We start from the raw sequence: 12,374 nt of genomic DNA on the forward strand, positions 1-12,374 counted from the left end.
CCTCTCTTTCTACCTCTCTCTCTCTCTCTACCTCTCTCTCTACGCCTCTCTTTCTACCTCTCTCTCTCTACCTCTCTCTCTACGCCTCTATCTCTCTCACTACCTCTCTCTCTACACCTCTACCTCTCTCTCTCTACCTCTACGCCTCTGTTTCTACCTCTCTCTACGCCTCTCTACGTCTCTATACCTTTACCTCTCTCTCTATGTACCTGTCTCTCTCTACTCTCTCTACATCTCTCTATACCTCTCCACCTCTCTCTTTATATACCTCTTTACCTCTATACTGTATATACCTCTCTCTCTACACCTCTCTCTCTCTTTCTACCTCTCTCTACCTCTCTATATACCTCTCTACCGCTATATTTACATCTCTCTCTCTCTCTCTCTACCACAGCCTCGCATGGATCAGTACTTCAATCAGATGGAGAAAATCGTCAAAGAGCGTAAGACATCATCACGGATACGGTTCATGCTGCAGGATATTGTAGACCTCAGATTGGTGAGTGGGTGGTTATTGGTGCATATTTGTGTGTGTGTCTGTGCCAGAGAGACTCCTCCTCGGTTGTGTGTGTGCGTGCGTGCGTGCGTGCGTGCGTGCGTGCGTGCGTGTGTGTGTGTGTGCGTGCGTGTGTGTGTGTGCGCGTCTCACGTCACCGCTGTCCTCCTCCCGCAGCACAACTGGGTGTCGAGGAGAGCGGACCAGGGCCCCAAGACCATCGAGCAGATCCACAAGGACGCCAAGATCGAGGAGCAGGAGGAGCAGAGGAAGGTCCACCAGCAGCTCCTCTCCAAAGACACCAAGAGGCGACCAGGTCAGGCCCACGGACCGCTGGCCAAATCCTCTTTAAGGCTTAGAGCCCCCTTCCCCCCTACCCTCCTACCGTCAGCCTTCAAAGACGCTACGGTGGCTCACAGCGGACACAAAGGCTTTCCCGTTCAGCCCTGACCCGTTCGCTGACCCACAGTGTCGCCTCTCTCCGAGGCCGTCTCTGTCTTTAACCTGAAACATTGGCTGTGTTAGAAAGCATGAAGGCAAGCTTTGTGAGTGTTGAGAAGGACAGGCGCCGCCTCTGGAGGTCTGTTTGCTATGAGAGGCGGCCAGACCTCCCCCCTCTATAGGCTAATGGTGGCTGCACACCGGCCCAACCAACTCCCACCAACTCCCGACACCCAACATTCTCAAGTTGGCCGTTCTAATCCAGCTGCAAAATCCATCCAACCGACGCCAACAGTCGCCAACAAACACGGCACGCCAATCCTAACTATCCAAAACTTGAGAACGTTGGGTGTCGGGGGTTGGTTGGCGTCAGTTGGGGCGGCGTGCGGACGCCTTAGGACGCGAGTTTGGTCAGACGTCTTTTTAACGGCGTTTCCCCCTCTGCTCTGCCTCTCCCTCAGAGCCCAGAGAGCAGCGTGTGCAGCAGCGGGAGGAGACCTGGAACACGGTGCCCGTCACCAAGAACAGCCGGACCATCGACCCCGCCAAGATCCCCAAGATCTCCAAGGTCAGCCGCACCAGCGATGCCTCCTCCCACCACCTGCTCTTCATACCATGTTAGGCTCCAACAGGGTCTGAAATCGCCGTAACATAGCTCCCCCCTCGAAAAATGAGATGCATCTCAAAGGGCTATCCTCTCACTAAATTCACAAATCTTGTTTGGATTGAGTAATATCGGAAAGAAGATCACTTATTGCAGGGAAATAGCCTAGGTAGTTATCGGTTCTCCTTTCTCCTTCCCACAAAGTGTGTAAATTCAGAGCGCCTGTCATCTTGAGCTTGTCACTGGAGCCATTTTCCCTCTTATTTAGAGCTTCTCCGGTCCGTTAACAGAAACATCAGTCATTCATCATCACGCACGTAGCCGCTGTGCTATATTCGTACTCGTATACATATTTGGAAATGGGGCTGTGTTGCTATTAGACACAAACGCACACAACAAACAGCAATTCTGTGTCCTCATGGAATCTTGAGGTCGGGTATTCATACTCTCCTTGCTGGAATGTGTACACACACACACACACACACACACACACACAGCCCCTGTCCTCAGCTGATCCAGTTCAGGAGTAGATCATCACACACGCATCCACCTGCTGGACAGATGAGGTACTGCGCTGCAGGGCTAGTGGGAGGCTCCCTCTGCTGGGGTGCAGAGTGGCGTGATCACAGGATGTCCCTGCCTGGGATTTCAGACAGTTTAATTATTTACCTTGATTCCTCCTCACATCCTCTGTCAAACGTTGGCGGAGAAGACATGAGGGGAGGGGCATAGGTCCTCTTCTCCAGTGGAGGGGTCCGAGACTCTCGGACAGAGGGTTGACTGTGTCAGAAGGTTGATTGTGTTAACTGTCAGAGGGTTGATTGTGTTAAAGCTCAATGAGAACTTTTTTATGGTTCAATATTCACTTTTACTTGCTGTTAGTTTATGAATTGGCCTTAGCAAGACCCCAAAAATCGTTTTTCGTGACATGAGACTGCATGAGACCCTGTGAATTTATTATTTTAGAATTTCAGTGTACTGGCTAGTACACTGGCGGTAAATCTTGTGGTGGAAACGGAAGTGATGCGTTTTGCGTGTCACAATATCAGAAAGACAACAAACACTTCGCCCAGCGAAACGAAATCTACATGCACATAAAAGAAAGAAGACTGGTATTTACCTGCATTGAAGCCATCCTTACAGAAAGTAGCTACAATCTTCCAATCCAGTTTGCGCCATGCGCGTTTATCATTTTTTCCCCCCATCATTACAGCAAGTGAATGGGGGATTGTGGGAAGTGTGGTTCTTAAAACGCAGTGCCGATTTGATCACGACCAGAGGGGCTGCCAAAGTGCTGAGTTATCTCATGTAGCTTTAACTGTCAGAGGGTTCACTGTGTTAACTGTCAGAGGGTTGACTGTGTCAGAGGGTTCACTGTGTTAACTGTCAGAGGGTTGACTGTGTCAGAGGGTTGACTGTGTTAACTGTCAGAGGGTTGACTGTGTCAGAGGGTTGACTGTGTTAACTGTCAGAGGGTTGATTGTGTCAGAAGGTTGACTGTGTTAACTGTCAGAGGGTTGACTGTGTCAGAGGGTTGACTGTCAGAGCGTTGACTGTGTCAGAGCGTTGACTTGTGTCAGAGCGTTGACTTGTGTCAGAGCGTTGACTTGTGTCAGGGTTGACTGTGTCAGAGCGTTGACTGTGTCAGAGGGTTAACTGTCAGAGGGTTGACTGTGTCAGGGGGTTGACTGTGTCAGAGGGTTGACTGTGTCAGAGGGTTGACTGTGTCAGAGGGTTGACTGTGTCAGAGGGTTGACTGTGTCAGAGGGTTGACTGTGTCAGAGGGTTGACTGTCAGAGGGTTGACTGTGTCAGAGGGTTGACTGTGTCAGAGGGTTGACTGTGTCAGAGGGTTGACTGTGTCAGAGGGTTGACTGTGTCAGAGGGTTGACTGTGTCAGAGGGTTGACTGTGTCAGAGGGTTGACTGTGTCAGAGGGTTGACCACAGCTGCTGTCGTCTCCTGCAGCCTCAGATGGATGAGAAGATCCAGCTGGGTCCCCGCGCTCAGGTCAACTGGATGAAGGGAAGCAGTGGAGGAGCCAAGGCCAGCGATTCAGGTGAGGATTTACGACCTATCGCTCTTGCTTTCTCTCTCTCCATCTCTCCCTCAGTGTCTCTTTCGCAATCTCTCGTTTCGTCTCTCTCTTTGTCTCTGTCTGTCTCTTACGCGCATGGCGGTGCGTGTCGTCTCACGCCCTCTCGTTCGGTGTCCCCTCTTGGCAGAGTTGTCCCGTTCCGGCGGCAGCAGCCTGAACCGCTTCTCTGCGCTCCAGCCGACCCCGCCCTCCCAGCCCGCCACCCCGGCCGCGCAGACCCCCGAGTACGACTCCAGGAGACCCCTGGGGAGGTGAGAGACGCACGCCTGGGTCTGACCCCCACGAGGAACACACCCCAGTTATACCAGGCCAGAACAGGCTTAACGTCCAGAAATTCTAAATTATACATGACATTGACGTATGTACGTACGTACGTACATACGTGTGTGTGTGTGTGTGCTTGTAAAACTATCCTTGTGGGGCCCAGATCTCCCCACAAGGACAGTGAAACAAGAAAAGGCCATTTTGCTGGGCCCCATAAGGTTAGGGTTCATTTTAGGGTCAAAGGTTAGGGTTTAGGGCTTGGGTTACAATTCAAAGGTTATAGTTACAATATAAAGGTTATATTTAGGGTTAGGTTTAGGTATAGGGGTTTTCTGGAGTTAAAAAGTTAGATTAGGTTTAAGGTTAAGGTTAGAGTTAGGGGTCAAAGGTTATGGTTAGGATTACATTTTATGGCTACGGTTAAGTTTATCGACCCCACAAGGATATGGATAAATGCTAAATTGTGTGCGTGTGTGCGTGCGTGCGTGCGTGTGTGTGTCTCAGTCGCAGCAGCACGGGCAGGGAGCGCAGCGAGAAGCCTCTGAGCTCATCCCTGTCGACGTCGTCATCGCGGCCCGGAGCCTTCGTCCGAGGAGGGAGCACCAAGGAGCTGCTGGAGGGCCCGGGGCAGGAGGAGCTCCTCCACAGGGACAGGGAGGGGGGCCCGGAGCCCCCCAGGAGACCCAGCCTCAGCGAGGAAAAGACCGAACCAGAACGCCTCAGAGCCAGGGAGCCAGGTGAGGGCACAGGATAGAGTACTACTGTAGACTAACGCACTCACTCACTCACTCACCCACTCACAGGATGGAGTACTACTGTAGACTAACGCACTCACTCACTCACTCACCCACTCACAGGATAGAGTACTACTGTAGACTTACGCACTCACTCACTCACTCACTCACCCACTCACAGGATAGAGTACTACTGTAGACTAACGCACTCACTCACTCACCCACTCACAGGATAGAGTACTACTGTAGACTAACTCACTCACTCACTCACTCACTCACCCACTCACAGGATAGAGTACTACTGTAGACTAACACACTCACTCACTCACTCACTCACCCACTCACTCACTCACTCACCCACTCACAGGATAGAGTACTAGTGTAGACTAACACACTCACTCACTCACAGGATAGAGTACTAACGTAGACTGACTCACTCACTCACTCACTCACTCACAGGATAGAGCACTAGTATAGACTAACACACACACACTCACTCACAGGATAGGGCACTAGTATAGACTAACACACAAACACTCACGCACACACTCTGACTCACTTATTCACACACACACACACACACAGAAGTACAGTAGAGACAGACACGCACAGTTTCCCTCTCATGAGCACATAAACATCCAGGCCCTCCTTGCGCGCATGCGCACACACACATATTCACGAACACACACATTCACGAACACACAAGTCCAAGGGTCCATTGTTGTGACTGTGATCCCCCCTACAGTGAAAGCAGAGCCTGTGGAGGCCCAGATCCCAGACAGACCTGCTGTATCCAAGGAGGACATGGAGAGGAAGTCCAAGTCCATCATCGACGAGTTCCTACACATCAACGACTACAAGGTAGATCCACAAACACAGTTGTACACATCAACGACTACAAGGTAGATCCACAAACACAGTTGTACACATCAACGACTACAAGGTAGATCCACAAACACAGTTCTAAACATCAACGACTACAAGGTAGATCCACAAACACAGTTCTACACATCAACGACTACAAGGTAGATCCACAAACACAGTTCTACACATCAACGACTACAAGGTAGATCCACAAACACAGTTGTACACATCAACGACTACAAGGTAGATCCACAAACACAGTTGTACACATCAACGACTACAAGGTAGATCCACAAACACAGTTGTACACATCAACGACTATAAGGTAGATCCACAAACACAGTTCTACACATCAACGACTATAAGGTAGATCCACAAACACCCGGCACCCGGTCAAGTCCATGTAATATTGTCCCTGTCAGGCAGAAACCCTGTACCTCCATTTTTGATAAATGACGGAGGTTTGGTATTGAAGAATCAATGGCCGAGAGGAAAGAGTACGCCGGAACAGAATTGTAGATCAGACTCAATATTTGAGTACAACAGCAGACGGGATCCCAGGTCAGTCACAGACATACACTATACAGTATACTCTGATCGGACAACCTAGCATTGGGTTTGTGCCAGCTTTATAGTCATAGTGTGACTGGGTTCTATACGCCCGTATACATTCTGTGCATTAGTGCCTAGTTGGCTTTTACTGTTTGCACCTGGTCTTTCCTCTATTCCTAGACGCTGACCATATGTGTCCTAGAGATGGGAATAGCTTAAGAACAGGAAAAATAGACAGGACTAGAGTCAGCAGAAAACCTCTTATCAATTTTGGTGGGGATGTTTCAATTGAAAGCTGGGACTACCCTTCACAACCTCTGAACACCTCCCAGCCCTGAGACCAGTTAAATGTTTCTGGCCAGCTCATCATATGTGATTCTATGTAAAAATAAAAAAATCTACAGCGATCTATTACTTAGATTCCAGTACCTCTCATAGAGCCTCAGTGCCTTTTATAGGTTCCCAAGAAAAGACAGATGACAACAGAGGAATGTGCTTCGGGTTTCTGTCTGCCGTGTGAAGTTAAATTGTGTGTGCATGTTACTCTCTCCCTCTCTCTCTCTTTCTTCCTCTCTCTCTCTCTGTCCCTATCTCTCGCTCTCTCTGTCCCTATTTCTCTCTCTCTCTCTCTCTCCCTCCCTCCGCCCCCCCTCCTCCTAGGAGGCCGTCCAGTGTGTGAATGAGCTGGACCTGGCCGACCAGCTCCACGTGTTTGTGCGCGTTGGGGTGGAGTCCACGCTGGAGCGCAGCCAGACCACGCGGGACCACATGGGCCAGCTCCTCTACCAGCTGGTGCAGCAGGGCTTCATGCCCAAGACCCAGCTCTACCAGGGGTCAGTCTCCGGTACCGGCCGGCCAGCCACTCCTCTTCGTCTGGCCCGGCTTCAGCTGGCATTCCGTCCGGCTCTCTCACTCACCCTGTAGGATAGAATAATAACCTGCTTGGTCTTCATGGCCCTGTCTGCACCCGGCCAAACCACAGTTCTGTGTCGTTTAGTCTGGGTTTTTTTAACAGCTGCTGCCCAGTCACCTTGGCTCTCTTGCCTGGCGCCGGCTGTAGCTCAGGAGGTAGAGCGGGTCGTCTAATGACCGTAGGGTCGGCGGTTTGAATCTTGGCTCCTCCTGTCCAGGAAGAATTGTCCTTGGGCAAGACGCTGAAACCCAAATTGCTCCCAACGAGCAGGCTGGCGCCTTGCGTGGCAGCTGCCGCCATTGGCGTGTGAATGTGTGTGTGAACGGGTGAGTGAGAGACGATTGTAAAGCGCTTTGGATAAATGAAAGCGCTATATAAGTGCAGTCCATTTACCATTTTTACCATTTTATGAGCAGAGTAGTATGTCACGGTCCAGTTTCCCAAATAGACACGCTCTCTGCCCTGCAGCCAGCTAAACACACCTCTCTGCTTCGCCCAGCCTGTGGATTCCCATGCGTTTCCTCTGACAGCGCGTGGTTCCCTCACCTTGTAGAAGGACAGCAGCGGCTTCATAGACACAGCAAGCCTAGTCACTAGACTACAAAACAGTTCAAAGGAGATTCTCAGTTGAAAGGGGAAACTATTCTTCTGCATCTGCTCTTAGTTTGTGCTAACAGTCTTGACTGTGTGTGTGTGTGTGTGTGTGTCTGTCTGATATCCAGGTTCGCGGACACCCTGGAGCTGGCAGACGACATGGCCATAGACATTCCCCACATCTGGCTGTACCTGGCCGAGCTACTCTGCCCTGTGCTGAGAGACGGGGGCTTCTCTATGAGAGAGCTCTTTAGGTAAACACACACACCACTGCTCTACTAACACACACTCCACCAACACTAGCACTGCTCTACTAACACACACTCCACCAACACTAGCACTGCTCTACTAACACACACACCACCAACACTAGCACTGCTTTACTAACACACACCACCACCACCACCACTAGCACTGCTCTACTAACACACACACCACCAACACTAGCACTGCTTTACTAACACACACCACCACCACCACTAGCACTGCTCTACTAACACACACACCACCAACACTAGCACTGCTCTACTAACACACCACCACCACTATCACTGCTCTACTAACACACACACCACCAACACTAGCACTGCTTTACTAAAAAAACACCACCACCACCACTAGCAATGCTCTACTAACACACACACCACCAACACTAGCACTGCTTTACTAACACACACCACCACCACCACTATCACTGCTCTACTAACACACACACCACCAACACTAGCACTGCTCTACTAACACACACCACCACCAACACTATCACTGCTCTACTAACACACCACCACCACTATCACTGCTCTACTAACACACACACCACCAACACTAGCACTGCTCTACTAACACACCACCACCAACACTATCACTGCTCTACTAACACACACACCACCAACACTAGCACTGCTCTACTAACACACACACCACCAACACTAGCACTGCTCTACTAACACACACACCACCAACACTAGCACTGCTCTACTAACACACACCACCACCAACACTATCACTGCTCTACTAACACACCACTACCACCACTATCACTGCTCTACTAACACCACCACCACCACCACTATCACTGCTCTACTAACACACACCACCACCACTAGCACTGCTCTACTAACACACCACCACCAACACTATCACTGCTCTACTAACACACCAACACTAGCACTGCTCTACTAACACACACCACCACCACCACTAGCACTGCTCTACTAACACACCAACACTATCACTGCTCTACTAACACACCAACACTATCACTGCTCTACTAACACACCACCACCACTATCACTGCTCTACTAACACACCAACACTATCACTGCTCTACTAACACACCACCACCACTATCACTGCTCTACTAACACACACCACCACCACTAGCACTGCTCTACTAACACACACACCACCAACACTATCACTGCTCTACTAACACACCACCACCACTATCACTGCTCTACTAACACACACACCACCACCACTAGCACTGCTCTACTAACACACACACCACCATCACTATCACTTCTCCACTAACACACCACCACCAACACTATCACTGCTCTACTAACACACCAACACTAGCACTGCTCTACTAACACACCAACACTATCACTGCTCTACTAACACACCAACACTATTACTGCTCTACTAACACACCACCACCACTATCACTGCTCTACTAACACACCAACACTATCACTGCTCTACTAACACACCACCACCACTATCACTGCTCTACTAACACACACCACCACCACTAGCACTGCTCTACTAACACACACCACCACCAACACTATCACTGCTCTACTAACACACCACTACCAACACTATCACTGCTCTACTAACACACCACCACCAACACTATCACTGCTCTACTAACACACACACCACCAACACTAGCACTGCTCTACTAACACACACACCACCATCACTATCACTTCTCCACTAACACACCACCACCAACACTATCACTGCTCTACTAACACACCAACACTAGCACTGCTCTACTAACACACCACCACTATCACTGCTCTACTAACACACCACCACTATCACTGCTCTACTAACACACACACCACCACCACTAGCACTGCTCTACTAACACACTCAACCATCAACACTAGCACTGCTCTACTAACACACACCAACACTAGCACTGCTCTACTAACACACACCACCTACTGCTCAACACTGTTACTGTGAGAAAACACACCACCTACTGTCAGATACTGTTACAGTAGGAAAATTACAGGGGCATGTTTAACATCTCTCTCTCTCTCAGGCATAGCCTCCTGTGCCTATCTGAGGACCCCCATTATACTGACTCTGTGCTCAGGTACCTGCTGTGACAACAGGCAGGCAGGAGAGACTGGAACCTCGCCACTGATGTAGTCTCTCTCTCTCTCTCTCTCTCTCCCTCTCGTCTGCAGTGAATTAAGCAAACCTTTGCTTCCTGTGGGAAGAGCTGGGATCTTATTTTCTGAAATACTGCACATACTATGCAAACAAATGGTGAGTGTGTTTAGTCAAGTGTGTTTGTTTGTTTTCTCCAGAGCCTGCCTGCTAGCTCAATCTGACGAGCAAAGTTGACATGCATAGATGTATTCTCTTTTTAGGCTAAACTAGCTCTTCTTTGATTTAGACATGAGGTGTGAAGGACTGAGAGTGTGTCCACGCGTGTTTGTGCGCGCGTGTGTGTGTGTCTTTGTGTGTGTGCGCGTGTGTGTGTGTGTGTGCGTGTCTGTGTGCGTGTCTGTGTGTGTGCGTGTGTGTGTGCGTGTCTGTGTGTGTGCGTGTGTGTGTGCGTGTGTGTGTCTTGTGTGTGTGCGCATGTGTCTGTGTGTGTGTGTGTGTGTGTGTGTGTGTGTGTGTGTGCGTGTGTGTGTGTGTGTGTGTTGAACCCGTCAGTCTCCATCAGTGTTGTGACCTGCTACTCCCCTCCCTCCTGCAGAGCCATAGGAAGGTGGGCCTGCTGTGGAGGGAGTCTGGCCTCAGCTGGAGCCACTTCCTGCCCGAGGACGACGACGTCCAGACCTTCATCTCAGAGCAGGTCAGACAGGCCCGTGGACATTCTCCATTCAAACACACCACACACACACACACACACACACACACTCTCTCTTCATACAAGCACGCTGCACACACACACACTTCATACAAGCACACACGCGCGCGCGCACACACACACATTCTTCATACAAACACACCACACACACAGGAACAGGAACACACCCGGGGAGACAACGCCCACAGCTCTACAGTAACCTAACCATACTCCTCTCCTCCACCTCTCCTCTCATCTCAACTCCCCATACACTCCTCCCTCTACTACTTCTATACCCTCCCTCTCCTCATCTCTCCTCCTCCCCTACCTACTCTCACTCTTTCCCTCCCCTCTCCTACTCCTATCCCTCCCTTTTCTCCCTGTCCTCTTTCCCTCCCTTCTCTCTCCCTCTTCCTCCCCCTCAGAAGCTCCAGTTCACTGTGACGGAGTGCTCCAGTCCGGAGCTGGCGCTGTCCAAGAGGCCCCTGGGCCCCGAGGAGCTGAGCAGCCAGCTGGAGCGGCTCCTCTTGGAGGACATGGCCACCGACGAGCAGATCTTCGACTGGGTCGAGGTACGTGCGTCCGCCGCAGGACCCGGACACAGGGCCAGCACCGAGCAGACCCAGACCCGGACCAAGTACACCCAGACCCAGAACCACCACACCTAGACCCACTCAGAACCAGGCCTGCCACAGCCGCACAGAGTCTGCAACCTCAATTAGTTCAGCTTGGTTTTCTGTAGGGCTGTCCCGAGTCATTTGAGTATTCCACTATTCATTCAGTACGTTGGTATTTGGAGCTCAATTCAGTATTCGGAGCTACCCCCCCCCCCCCGATACCCCAAACCGATACCAACATCATAACGTTACAGTGAGTGACTTGCGAAAGTGCAACTGAACAGAAGCTGATTTCATGCTCGTATTTTTCTCCCTCAAAACACTGCGGGTCTCTGGTTAGGGCTGTGAACTTAACCATTTTCGCCTCCGTCTCTCCTTCACTCCAGTGCTGCCACACACACACACACGCACGCACGCTGTGTGTGTGGTAGCACCGGAGTGGAGGAGACAGGTGAAAATACTTCTTAAATTGACAGCCCTAACCTAGCTACTGGCTTGCTATTTAGCGAGCATATATGTTATTTTTCCTTTGTAAACGCAACACAAGCAGTTTGACAGTCACAAGCCATGATAAACTAAACCCACACATGATTAAATCAGTAGCAAATACTCAGCTAGCAAGTTAAACAATCTAGCAAGCTTACAATCTACAAAGTAGCAGGAAGCAAAAGTTGGACAACAAGGGAATTACTGGCGCATTGCTCAGTTTGTCACCGTTAGAGATATAGACTATATGCAATGCTGCCACCTAGGGGTTGAAAACGAAGAATAGTCGGTATTCGTTCACACCAAAGAGTATTTGAAGCCTTGAAAATGGTATTCAGGACTGCACTAGTTTTCTGTGAGCCACACAAATCATATCATGCTTTTTCCATGCTGTGTGTGTAGTTGTAATCTCAGTGAGGTGTTCGGTGTTTGATTAGAGGCCCTGGTGTTTTCCCTCCCTCCCCCCAGGCTAACCTAGATGAATCTCAGATGAGCTCGTCTCCGTTCCTGAGGGCTCTAATGACGGCTGTGTGCAAAGCAGCAGTCAAAGGTGAGAGATCATCGCCCACAGGGAGGAATACTGGATATGTAATCCATATCCACGTTCTACAGGTTCTGATTGCTGTAGAGCTTATAGAATGACAAACAGAACATATTTAAAGGCCATTTC

General features: G+C 50.2%; 1 protein-coding gene across 4 annotated transcripts in view; it reads left to right on the forward strand.

Annotated features, from left to right (window-relative positions):
• The window catches only part of eif4g3a (eukaryotic translation initiation factor 4 gamma, 3a), a 64,921-nt gene that overhangs the window by 50,344 nt on the left and 2,203 nt on the right, over positions 1 to 12,374 (forward strand). For 3 of the 4 annotated variants that reach the window (XM_084440822.1, XM_084440823.1, XM_084440825.1), the window contains exons 21-33: positions 395 to 499; positions 674 to 812; positions 1,399 to 1,505; positions 3,508 to 3,598; positions 3,765 to 3,888; positions 4,406 to 4,638; positions 5,381 to 5,496; positions 6,712 to 6,884; positions 7,687 to 7,812; positions 9,988 to 10,069; positions 10,509 to 10,607; positions 11,027 to 11,173; positions 12,173 to 12,254. In XM_084440822.1, coding sequence (XP_084296948.1) covers positions 395 to 499; positions 674 to 812; positions 1,399 to 1,505; positions 3,508 to 3,598; positions 3,765 to 3,888; positions 4,406 to 4,638; positions 5,381 to 5,496; positions 6,712 to 6,884; positions 7,687 to 7,812; positions 9,988 to 10,069; positions 10,509 to 10,607; positions 11,027 to 11,173; positions 12,173 to 12,254 — 1,624 coding nt within the window. The remainder of the gene's footprint in view (positions 1 to 394; positions 500 to 673; positions 813 to 1,398; positions 1,506 to 3,507; positions 3,599 to 3,764; positions 3,889 to 4,405; positions 4,639 to 5,380; positions 5,497 to 6,711; positions 6,885 to 7,686; positions 7,813 to 9,987; positions 10,070 to 10,508; positions 10,608 to 11,026; positions 11,174 to 12,172; positions 12,255 to 12,374) is intronic. The other variant, XM_084440824.1, reaches the window with a different exon arrangement.

Source organism: Borostomias antarcticus (assembly GCF_949987555.1).
Source record: "Borostomias antarcticus genome assembly, chromosome: 7".
In the NCBI taxonomy this organism is placed as follows: domain Eukaryota; kingdom Metazoa; phylum Chordata; class Actinopteri; order Stomiiformes; family Stomiidae; genus Borostomias; species Borostomias antarcticus.